At 38.7% G+C, this 12,993-nt stretch overlaps 1 protein-coding gene across 1 annotated transcript in view; it reads left to right on the top strand.

Moving 5' to 3' along the window:
• The first annotated feature begins 325 nt into the window (after positions 1 to 325).
• Positions 326 to 12,993, top strand: part of LOC119412086 (laminin subunit beta-3-like) — a 69,565-nt gene continuing 56,897 nt past the window's right edge. Inside the window, exons 1-2 of the mRNA XM_037679062.1 lie at positions 326 to 354; positions 413 to 708. Coding sequence (XP_037534990.1) covers positions 326 to 354; positions 413 to 708 — 325 coding nt within the window. The remainder of the gene's footprint in view (positions 355 to 412; positions 709 to 12,993) is intronic.

Below are 12,993 nucleotides of genomic sequence, written 5' to 3'. Positions count from 1 at the left end.
AAGCCATTTGAAGGACAATCCAGAAACACTGACAAGACACCAAGGGGTTGAATATATACAGACAATAATGACGGTGAAATGACAGGTACCTGCAGAAATTAGATTGAACACAGGTAAGACAGAGCCGGAACACAGGAAGGAGGAACACTGAAGGGTGATTGGCAAACATGAGGAAACTTAAAAGACAGGACCAGACCCCAGAAACCCTACAGGACCCCCCCCCCCCCCCCCCCCCAAGGGATGCCCACTGAAATCACAAGGAGAGAGCTACATCCACTTGGGTGAGAAGTAGGAAAACAACAGGAAGTAGGGCACACAAAGGAACATGAGGAACAAGAAACAGAAGACTAACAGGTAGGAACCTGGGTAAATACTAAACACAAAAAGGAAACACAGAAACCCCAATCCCCAGAGTCAAGGTGGGCAGTCAGGAGACCGTCCAAAGCAGGACAGAAGATCTGGGGGGCGGCCTGGAGACCATCCATTTTCAGACCAGGCTTCTGGCATATTCCTTAGCAGACCAGAGTTCTGGTGGGTGGCTAGGAGACCTTCCCTTTAAGGGCAGCTGTAGCGTACACCTGGACCCTCCTGGACCCAGACAGAACAGGAGAGAGGAGATCCCTGTGAATGCCGTGGAGCCAGGTGTAAAGGCCACTGGAGAGGCCATGGCCACAGGTGATCAGGCCACTGGAGAAGCCTTGGATGCAGGTGACGATACCACTGGGGTGGCTGTGGCTATAGGCAATAAGGCTGCTGAAGAGATTGCGGCTGCAGGCGAACCAGCGATGGTGACCACAGCAGATGAAACATAAGTGAGAGCCACAGTAGGCAGACCAGACCAGTGGTGAAAGCCAACGCATAGCCACTGAAGGTAGACCAGCAAGGGGAGCCTTGGCAGGTGGACCAATGATCGGAGTCTCAGCAGGAGAACCAGCGATGGGAGACTTGGCAGGAGAAACCGCGATGGGAGCCTCAGTAAGAAAACCAGCAATGGGAGCCTTGGCAAGAGAACCCACGGTGGGAACCTCAGCAGGAGAACGGTGGGAGCCTCAGTTGGAGAACCAACGGTGGGAGCCTCAGCAGGAGAACCAATGGTGGGAGCCTCAGCAGTAGATGAGTCCGTTGAAGGGACTGTGGTTATGGCTGGACCCTGCAGATCTGCATCTGGAGGTGGTCTAACAGATTTTCATCTGGAGTCGGATCCAACAGGTTTACTTTAGGAGATGACCGCAGCAGCTTTGCATCAGAAGATGGACCCAGCAGTTCTGCGTCTAGAGATGGACTGTAAATGGGCTGTACTTATATACCACTTTTCTATCTGATTAAGATACTCAAAGTGCTTTACACTACAATCTGTGCCCTCATTTACCCATTCATACAGCACTCTACTACTTCTGTATAAAGAATAATCAGTGCTTTTTAATCACATTCATACACCAATGGGACACACATCAGAGGCATTGAGGAGTTCAGTGTCTTGCCCAGGGATACTTTGGCATGTGACTGCTATACAGTATTATTTTACTAAAGGAACTTCTTTCAACAGTCCTAACTCTAATTGTACTTGTATATTATTGGGAGGAGCTTTCCTTTTTTTGTGTGTTGTGATCGTTTCAGCCATCTCCTTTGTAATAGCCTTTGTGCAGCACTCTGCAAACTGGGAGATCTTCTCGTTATGTTTCTTTTCTGTGAGCAGCTCCTTGAAGGTATCCGGAAATGTGATCACTAGCTCTGCAATTGTAATTATTCTCACAATGGAGTTGTGGTCCACATTAATCTTGGTGAAGGCCTTTTTCATAGATCTAACCTTGCTGAATCTCTTCAGGGCACTCTCATATGGTATGGTATGAAGTTTATTCATTTTAAAAAAGTACAAAACAATTCCATAACAATATATAAAAAGATACAAAAAAATTTAAAATGAAAGGCAGCAGAAAGAAGAAAAAATCTTATTTTATCTGCCCCTTTTTTCAAACAATTATTTCAGACATATTAATTTTCAAGTAACAGAACAAAATGAATAACTTTCTAATTTTTCTAATTCTAATACAAAACACACACTAAGCTACTTCATATATACTTTTTTAACAATTCAGCTTTGATCTTTTTCTTAAATGTACACATTGACTTGACATTTTTTACATCACTCTCTAGAACATTCCACAATCCAACTCCTTGGATTGAGGTAGACCTTCCCTTCAGACTAGTTCTGAATTTTGGTTTGACAAATATTTCTATCCCCTTAAGATTGTAACAACTTTGTCTTTTAACAAAATTTCTTTGGATATTTAATGGTAATGTGTTATTTTGAGCCCTATACATAACTGATAAAATACTATAATCTACCAAATCATGGAACTTCAATAACTCCAGTTGATAAAATAATGTGCTTGATGGGTGACTGTAATGCTTTCTGGTGATAATTCTTACAGCTCTTTTCTGTAAAATAAAAATAGGTTTTGTAAATGTTTTACATGCTTTCCCCCAAACATCAATGCAATAGATTAAATGTGGAACAATGATTGTGTTATACAACATGTACAGAGCTTTATCATTTAATAATTCCCTGACTTTGTATAGTACTGCAATAGATTTAGATATTTTTGTTCTTACAGAATTGATGTGATTTTTCCATGTTAGCTGTTCATCAATGATTACACCCAAAAATTTCATCTCATTAACTCTACAAATCTCAACACCCTCAATTTTAAATGGATCATCAACAGTTCTCTTTTTGTTACTAAATATCATGTATTTAGTTTTATCTAAATTTAATGATAATTTATTAAGTTTAAACCAAGTTTGTATTTTATCAAATTCTGTCGTCATCAATTCCAACATCCGTTTTACATCTTTACCCAAACAAAAAAATGTGGTGTCATCTGCAAAAAGGACACATTTGAGGAGTCCTGATACATTCACTAAGTCATTCACATATAAAATAAATAACTTTGGTCCAAGTACAGAGCCTTGAGGAACTCCACAAGTGATATTGCACAGGTCAGATCTTACACCATTTATTTGTACAAACTGTTTTCTATCTTTCAAATATCTAGATACCCAGTGTAATGCTGGTCCTCTTATACCATATTTATTTAATTTTTCAAGGAGAATAGTGTGGTCAATAGTATCGAATGCTTTTTTAAAATCAACAAAAATACTAACACAATACTGTTTTTGATCGACAGCAGTAGTTATTTGTTCCATTATTTCCATGAGAGCCATTGATGTAGAGTTTTTTGCTCTAAACCCAGACTGACTGCTACTTAGAATGTTTTGTTTAGTAATAAATTTATCTAATCTGGTCACAAATAGTTTTTCTAGAATTTTTGAGAATTGTGGTAATAAGGATATTGGTCTATAATTATTGAACACACATTTATCACCATTTTTAAAGAGAGGAACTACCTTAGCTACTTTCATATTGTCTGGAAATATTCCTTTTGAAAATGATCAATTACAAATATATGTAAACGGCTCGATAACATAACTCATTATGTCCTTTACAAACATCATATCCATGTCCACCCAGTCTTTTGATCTCTTATCTGTAAGATTTTTTACAACATTCATTATTTCTTCTTTGTCAGTTCCATTAAGAAAAATACTGTTGTCACAACTTATAACGGAATGGTTCACATTATTGTCTACTTTTGGTATTTTAGCTGCAAGGCTTGATCCAACGTTCACAAAATGATGATTAAATCCATTTACAATTTCATTTTCTTCATGGATTTCATCGTCATCCTTCAAAAAATATTGTGAAATACCTGTTTTTGCTTTATGACTTTTCAGAACACTATTTATTACTTGCCATGTTGCTTTCATATCACCATTGCTTTTATTTAATAAATCACTATAATATTCCTTCTTGTGTTTCCTTATAATCGCTACTAATTTATTTTTATACTTCTTATATTTCTCTTCAGCCTCTTGTGTTCTCAATTTCAAGAAACATGTATACAAATAATTATTTTTTTACAAGCATTTCTCAACACTTTCGTCATCCATGGTTGATCAACAACATTTCTCTTTGTACAATTATTTTGCACACAATTCTTTTCATACAGAGCTCCTAAAATATTCATAAACTCATCATATGATCTGTTCACATCATCAACATACACGTCTTTCCAGCTTTGTTTATGTAAATCATCTTTTAATTTGTCCATTGCTTTTTTTGATGTGTTTATTGTTTTTTCCTTAATTGTAATTTCTTTTGTAATGCTTTGATCATTTTTATAAATCATGAAAACTGGTAAGTGATCACTTAAATCACTCATTAAAATACCTCCCATCACATCCCCATTTGTTACATTTGTGAAAATATTATCGATTATTGTAGCACTATGAGTTGTAATTCTTGTTGGTTTTGATATTAACAGATAAAGATTTAAACTATACAATGAATTTGTAAATGTACTGATGTTATTTGAATCTGTTTTATTTCCCAGGTCAATATTAAAGTCTCCACAGAAAAAAATGCTTTTATTAAAACTCTTGTCCAATAGTTGTACGATTTTATCAGTGAATATTTCTATATTTGATCCTGGAGATCGATATACACAACTTATTAATATGTTTTTATCATTCTTGTTTATTATTTCTATTGTTATTATTTCCATGATATTATCAACAACTATTGACATTTCATTAATTAATTTACATTTTATTTCATTTTTAACAAATAGAGCCACTCCACCACCTCTTTTGTTGCTTCTGTTCACATGATATAATTCATACCTTCCATGTGAACATTAGTTGTGTTTTCATCGTTGAGCCATGTCTCTGACAGTGCTATTATTGTAAAGGTTCTGTTTAGTTGTTTTAAATAATCTGTTATTTTGGATATATTTGCATTTATACTTCTACTATAAAAGTGAATAATAGAGAGACCTCCATTTGTTATATTGATGTCATTAAACTGTTCTTCATTGTAATATTCACAGTCTTGTATTTCAGAGAAAAAATTTGTATCCATCACATCTTCAACATTGTATATTTTAAACTCTGAGTCTTCGTATGTTGCCATATTATAATGTATTTGTTTGTTTTATATTTTGATTATTTATTGCTTGTGAAGTTGTGTCAATGATTTATCATCTATCATTTCCTGAGCTTATTTTAGTTTTTCCAGATCTTTCAGGTCTTTTATTATTTTAGCCTGAGATCCTTCCTGTATTTTGATCCAGATGTTTCCATTTCTTGTCCAAGTTGATGCTATTTTTTTCTGTTTTTTCAACCACCTTGCTTCACGTGCAATGTTTCCATTTTTTTTAGTTAGATGTTCATTTATGTCTGGTGATGACCCCATCCACTGTGTTCACTTAAGAAAAGTAACACAAACAAATAAACAAATATTATTAACTAAGCACTAAGATACTTATTAAGCTGCTGATACACTGGAGCAACTATATAAAGCAAATCTCTTCTGTTTTAAAATCTTTCTGATGGGGTTTCATGCTTTACATTTCGCGAGGATGTCACTGGGGTAGTCATCGAAATACACCCGCCTTCCTTTCAGCTGTATCACTTTTTTACACCATGCAGAAGGAAGCACAAGGTCCTTCACTGTTAACTCCAGAAAATGTATCACGATAAATCTGGAGTTAGAATTAGGTGGTGGTTTAGGGCTGTGGGACCTATGGCAGTGCTGTATGTCCAGTGTGATATCCATGAGGGAGAATTCAGTTTTTATAAAATTCTCTATAAATTTCTGCAAGTTATCGCCTTTTTCTCTCTCTGTAATCTCGTGGATGCGTATGTTATTCCCAGTGTTGTATAAAGTATCTCAAAGTGATACTTCAGTGAAAGTACAAGTATTTTACCATAAAATTACTTTGGTAAAAGTTAAAGTCGCCTTTGTCGAAGAAAATCAACACAACTCAGACTTTTAAGCCTATTCACCTGTTCCTCTCATTGGTTAGGAGATACATGGAGAAAAGACACAATAATCAGTCAGAGAGATTCAAGTTAAAAAGTATTACCAACATTTATTAAAGCTTTCAGCTGAAAGGAGACGCTCTTACCCCAAACCAACAGAGATACAACAAAAACCCAAGACGCGTCTGACCGGAGCTTTAGCTTCTTCTGTATTTAAGCACAAAAGCTCCACCCAAAGACATGTCACAACATTCTTTCAGTTCTTTGTCTAAACTAGTTCAAACTGATGTCTTCATTTCCTGGAAGTCCTTTTATGGAGTTGTTTTATTATTTTCTTCTGCAGTTCCAGTTTACTGGTGATCTTGTCATTAGGTGGGACACACACCAGCAGCTCCCTGTTAGTTCATGTCCCGCACACAACAAACTCAAATACATTCTCTGACTTAGTTCAATCTGTACTTGTTGATACCACCAAAAGACAAGTAGATCCACAAGTCAAGCATATAGAAATAAAGGACAAGATACAGCAACAACACTTGCTCTTGCCAAGATCGGATGCTTCTCTCTCCGCTTTGCTTTGCTGCTCTGTATGTCTGTGAAACTGCTTGTGAGACTCTCTTGCATATCTTCCGAACCATAATTATGGACTTGTTTTGATCAGTTGGTCCCTCAACTCAACTTACAACATTTCTTGAAGAGAAGACAGGCTTTAGGTGAGCCGATTTGCCCTGTTGGCACGCACGCAGCTGGATATCTCATTGACTTGGAAGACTTGATGATGTGTCTATCTCTGCTGCCATCTGTGGATTTTAAGGACGCATATTTAATTGGATTTTCTATAACTAATCCCTGCTTGTAGGATTCGGCTGGTTGCTGGTTTTATCAATCAATCAAAGAAGTTGTCAGCAACAAATTTGGACCCGATCACGCTGCTTGCCTTTATGATGGCTTGGTTTGTGTCTCAAGTACCCAGACTCAAATACTTTGGGCTGAACGGATCAGATCTTGGGGATTTTACTCAGTCATGTTCCATCTGTGTGGCCATGTAATTTGGACATTTCGGAACTGAGTGGACCAACACAGACTCAAGGTAGATGTCATTAAGTTTTGCCTGTCCCCAAAACAACTGTGTGTTTATCTGAATTTGGCTCCCTTGGCTGGCCTTAAAGGCCATCTTATCTGAATTCGCCTGTAGAACATGTGATCTGACGCCCACCACCCCCTTCCTGAGGAATTTACAACTGATAACCAGATGAAACCAGCTGAATAAACTTTGTGTCATCATTTCAGTACTCTTGGATTCTCAGACGTTATTCTTGGCTATTCAATCAACCTTTATTTAGACAGGTAAATCCCATTGAGTCTCGAGGACTCATTTACAAGAGAGACCTGATTTCAACAAAGAAAGATGACAACAAAGGACAACAGCAACAACAATAAACAATTATAAAAAGTCATAATACAGGTTTTTTTTTGTTTGTTTTTTTGTTTTTTTACAAATAGGATGGCTAAAGGGAAAAAAGGAAAAAGGAAAAGGTAACAAAAAAACAAAAAATAGCTAGATTCTAAGGCGAATGTAGAAAACTAAAAACAGGAACATGTCTGCATTGGTCCCTGCCAGGAGTCCAACAGATTCTTAAAGTCACTTTGAGAGGTCAAGGTCGAGAGCTTCAAGTCTTTTTGTAAGATATTCCAGGAAACAGGAGCGGAGTAGGAGAAGGCCCTTTTGTCTAGTTCAATCCTCACTGAGGGAACACTGCAGGTAATAATGTCCTGAGAGCGCACTCCGTAGCTGCACTCACGCAGAGACATGTAGGAGGAGATGTATGAAGGCAGCAGACCAAGAAGTGATTTAAAGATGAAAATGTACCAGTGAGAGAGTCTGCGTGAAGTTAATGATGTCCAGTTAACCAGTGAATACAGGGTGCAATGGTGGGTTCGATAATCACAGCCAGTTATGAATCTTAGTGCACCATGATAGACAGCATCCAACATCTGCAGGGTTCTTGTAGGAGCGTTCATGTAAATAATGTCACCATAATCAATTGAGGGAAGGAAAGTCACAGATACAAGGCGTTTTCTAGCATTCAGGGTTAGACAGGATCTGTTTCTGAAAAAGAAACCCAGTTTAACTTTCAGTTTCTTTATCAAGTTTTCCACATGGAGCTTAAAAGAGAGATGTGAGTCGACCAAGATACCCAAATATTTATAGGAATCAACAATCTCAATGGGGACACCATTTGAGGATGAAATCGGAGGAAGAACTGCTGGGACCAACTTCCTATTTGAAAAAAGCATCCTTTTGGTTTTGTCGGCATTTAGGACAAGTTTGAGGCGGAACAAATATTTCTGGATGTAGCTGAATGCAGAATTCAAAAGCTGGAAAGCCTTAGCAACAGTTTTAGCTCGACAATAAACAACTGTGTCATCAGCATAGAAATGTATGGATGCATTAGGGATGTTTTTACCTACATTATGTATGTAGATTGTAAAGAGGGTGGGTCCTAAGACTGAGCCTTGTGGTACACCATTGTTAACTGTTAAATAACTGGAGGAAGTACCATTATGTTGAACACATTGCCTCCGGTCTGAAAGATAGTTAGAGAACCAACCAATGGTGTGTTCTGAGAAACCAATTTCTGAGAGTTTATGACACAAAATGTTATTTTCCACAGTGTCAAAATCTTTAGACAGGTCTAAGAGAAGTGCAGCACAATAATCCTTAGCATCCAGTGCTTCAACAACATAATTAAGAACCTTCAGTGAAGCAGTGGTTGTGCTGTGTTGTTTCCTGAAACCGGATTAATGGGGAGGTAAGATGTTAAATGAGTCCAGGTAATTTTTGATTTGAAAGTTTATCAGTTTTTCTAGAACCTTGGCTAAAATACAGAGTTTAGAGATTGGTCAATAGTTGTTCAGTGAGGTGGGGTCTCCTCCCTTCAGCAAAGGAAGAACAAAGGCTGTTTTCCAAGTGTCTGGGATGGAGTTTTGTCTTATGGAGAGATTGAAGATGTGGGTCACAGGGATTGTGATGATATGAGCAGCCAGCCTTAAGAAATAAGGTGGAAGTTCATCAGGACCTGCAGATTTTTTAGGGTCAAGATCTTTTAACAGTTTATTAACCTCACTGACTGAGAATGGCGAAAAAGAGAAGGTGTGATTAACTGAGGATTGACTTGTAGGAGGGATTTGATTTGTAGAAGTTTGGTTATTAGGGGAAATGGCTGATTTTCTGTTAGTAACTGTGTCAAATAAAGAACTAGAAGCAACAAAATGTTTGTTGAGACAGTTCAGGATCTCGTGCTTATTTAACACAGGAACAGAGTTAACGAGAAGTTGTGATGGGAGGTCAGATGATTGGGGGGAGCCTGAGAGAGATTTGATGGTTTTCCAGAATCTGTTGGGGTCATTTAGATTTTTGGAGGTCTGAGATAAGAAATAGTTGCGTTTTGCTGCTTTGACAGCAGTTGTGCATTTATTCCTCATCTGTCGAAAACTCAACCAATCAGTGTCTGAGTCAGATTTTCTCGCTGTGGCCCAAAGATGATCTCTCCTGTGCAGGAGGTCAGCTAGCTCTGGAGTAAACCAGGGGCTGTCTCGTCCCTTTACTCTGAACTGACAAAAAGGAGCATGTTTGTTCACGAAAAAAATGAAACTATTATGAAAATAGTTCCAAGCGGAGTTCACGTCATCAGTTAACAGAATATGATGCCAGTCAAAGTGAGACAGATCCCAGAGGAATGACTGTTCACAAAAATGTTTCAGATCCCTTTTTTGAATTAATCTGGGCTTAGAAGGTGGAAGTTTATTATCTCTCAAAACAGCTGTCACACAATGATCACTCATAATATCAGCGAATACACCTGTACCAAGGAATTTGTGAGGCATATTAGTTAGAAACAGGTCTAAGATGGAGGATTTTTCAGGACAATTTTTATTTAATCTAGTGGGAGAGTCGATCAGTTGGGTTAAATTGAGAGACAGGCAGCATTCCTTGAATTTATCACAGAGGGGGGTTGACTTACCCCAATCAATGTTGAGGTCTCCAGCCAAAAGGACCTCTTTGAATTTTAAATTACCAAGAAATTCCTTCAGTGCAGACATAGCCTCAGGTGATGCTGAGGGGGGGCGGTAACAGCAGACTACAGTTAAGATCTAACCTCCATTCAAGGTGATGTTTACAGATAAGGCTTCAAACTGGTTTGGAATTGTTTTAAAAGACACAAGACTAGCAATCAAAGAATCTTTGATGTAAACAGCGACCCCCCCCCCCTTTTTTGATGATCACAGCGGTAGATGTTAAATCCATTGATTGCCAGGTCATTATTCATTACAGATTTGTTGATCCAGGTTTCAGAGATAAAGATATCTGCCCCAGAAGAACTGATCAGAATTTTCAAAGCATCAAGTTTTTTCATAAGGCTACGAGCGTTTACATGCAGAAAATGAAGCCCAGACACGTTCTTAAAGTCATTTGGTGTGTTGTAATTAGTGGGGGGTCTAGGGTTGGGCTGAATCCCTGAGAGAAGTAACAATTATCAGACATTTTCTTGAGTTTTTTGTGACTGATGTGTAATTACAGGAGTTAACAGTGTGACAATTAGCCCCCATAATAGAACCATGAGAAACATTAATGAAGATGTGATCATTCAGAACCCAAAAACAGTGAAAGTTGCAGTGATGGACAGATTCAGGTGTATTAACAAGATTCAGTGACTCCAGATAGTCTGAGAACTGAAAATAGTGACAATAATATGAATGATGCAGAAAAGTTTCAGACCATAAAACGTCACAGTTCAAATGGGCAGAAAAACCAGCGAAATACCACCCGGCGATTTTTGTTGGAACCAGGTAGAACCACAAAGGTCCAGATAAGAGTTCGTTGAGGTCCAGAGAGAGAGAGAAAAAACACCGGACCTTCGTGCAACGACTCCCCGGCTCGAGGGGTCACCTGGCCGGCAGGGTGCGCTCAGAGTGACCGGTGGGGTGGGAGCGGCCGGTCCTGGACCAAAATATATTTTTGGACGGTCCCGTCCGGCTCTCTGAGTCACTGAACACCGAATTCGGTTGGAAGGAGGACCAACTTTAGTCCAGTTCGAAAAATCGGGTCAGTTTGATGATAAAAGACTGCAGAGAAGCCGGAGGGAGCTGCCGCCTTCTGGATGGAAGGTGAAACGTGAAACGGCTATTCCTCGACATACATCTAGAATGTTTATGGATCTCACCAGAGGACATTGACTGATTATTCCATCCTTATCAGAACTCTTACAGTGCCCTCGAGAGCATCAATGAACATGCTGACCGCTCCCCCCCCCCCCCCCCCCCCCCCCCGCAGAATGTCTACTTCCCTATGTGCTTGTTTGTGCGAGGTGTTTTTTAATATTAGAGGTTTTTTTCTCAGGCAGGGAAAAAAAAGTGGTTGTCATTTTTTTCGCCTCCAACTCCTACATGTGTCCAGCTTACCACTGTTTTTGTCTGTCCAAACAGGTCTCACTTGAAAATGAGTCTTTAAGGCTCAATGTGATTTATGTGTTTAAATAAACGTTGAATGAGTGATACATCGAGCAATACAGCACAGCAGATAAGAGCATATTTGCACCTTTAAAATTATTACTTAAGTAAAAGTCAAAGCATCTGACATTTAATGTACTTAAGTATCAAAAGTAAATTACTCTTATAAAATTTACTTAAAGTAAGAGTATTAAGTAAAAGTAAATGGTTAGAGTTTCCAAAACAGCATTTATTGGGTGCAATATCCAGTGACAAAACCTTGCAACGTTTGAACTGAACCATGAAAGATTGATCTTTAAAAAGTCTGATTCTAATGAAGTATATTCATTCAACCTTTATTAACCTTTATTAACAAAGCTGTTAGAAAGCTCACATGGTTGAGTAGTTTGCTTGTTTACTGAGCTAGGTTCTGTTTGGTTATGGCTTGTTTCTTTCTGACTAATTAATAATATAGGATCTAAAAAAGTTAAGTCGGGTCCTCTGAGGACCCGACTTAACTTTTTTAGATTTTTCTACCTGGATTATTGAGCATTCATCAGAATAATATAGGACATATTATAAGATAATATAATAGCATAGGAACTAATAGTTCCTATGCTCTTGAAGCTGTTCATGTCCTGGAGAACACCAAATTTCTCCTTTTTAGCAGCTACCGTCAGTTTCACACCTATCAGGAATGTGTCTCCACTGTGAGTCAACAAAGCTCTATTGTAATGATTGATATCTGCATATGCATCTAGCTTGTTCACAGCAGGAGCTGCAGTTTTCACACAAGCTGCGGGGGAGAGGCTGGGTTTGTGAATGAGTGTCAGTGAGGGAGAAAGAAGTCAGAGTCAGAGTTTCTTTATTGTCATTCGCACCTCATTTGGTACATGTGATGGAGCAAATTTATGTACATAGGGTCCCAGTTACATCCAACAATAAAATGTATAAGAAAAACAGTAATAACATCTAAGATATGAACTAAGAAAAACATCAACTAAATATACACTAAGCACTCATAACATAAAACATTACGTCGAACATCAGCACAAACATGAACACGAGTCTGTGAGCAGATGAGCACGCATGAACACATCAACATTGAAACAGATCAGCAGCAACATGAAACAGATCAGCAGCAACATGAAACAGATCAGCAGCAACATGATGTGATTTTTCTGGTTAGAGATTCATGAGTCTAACAGCCTCAGGGTAGAAGCTGTTCCTCAGTCTATTGGTTCTACACTTAATGCTCCGTAACCTCCTTCCTGAGGGGAGTGGGGCAAAAAGTGTGTGTGCTGGGTAAGTGGGGTCCTTCATGATGCAGGTGGTCCTCTTCCTGCATCTGGAGGTGTAGATGTCTGTGATGGTGGGGAGACTGACTCCAACATCTTCTGTGCAGCCTTCACCACTCTCTGCAAAGCTTTTCTTTCTGCAGCTGTGCAGCCTCCATGCCACACGTTGATGCTGGAGCACAGGATGCTCTCCACTGCACACCTGTAGAAGGAGGTGAGGACTGAGCTTCCAGACCAGCTCGTCTCAGCCGTCTGAGGAAGTAGAGTCTCTGATGAGCTTTCTTGATCAGGCTGGTGGTGTTGTTGCTCCAGCTGAGGTTGT

Source organism: Nematolebias whitei, chromosome 7 (assembly GCF_014905685.2).
Source record: "Nematolebias whitei isolate Nwh7 chromosome 7, NemWhi1, whole genome shotgun sequence".
Classification (NCBI taxonomy): Eukaryota; Metazoa; Chordata; class Actinopteri; order Cyprinodontiformes; family Rivulidae; genus Nematolebias; species Nematolebias whitei.
The sequence above is the reverse complement of the archived record's forward strand: the minus strand, read 5'-3'. Positions and strand labels throughout refer to the sequence as shown.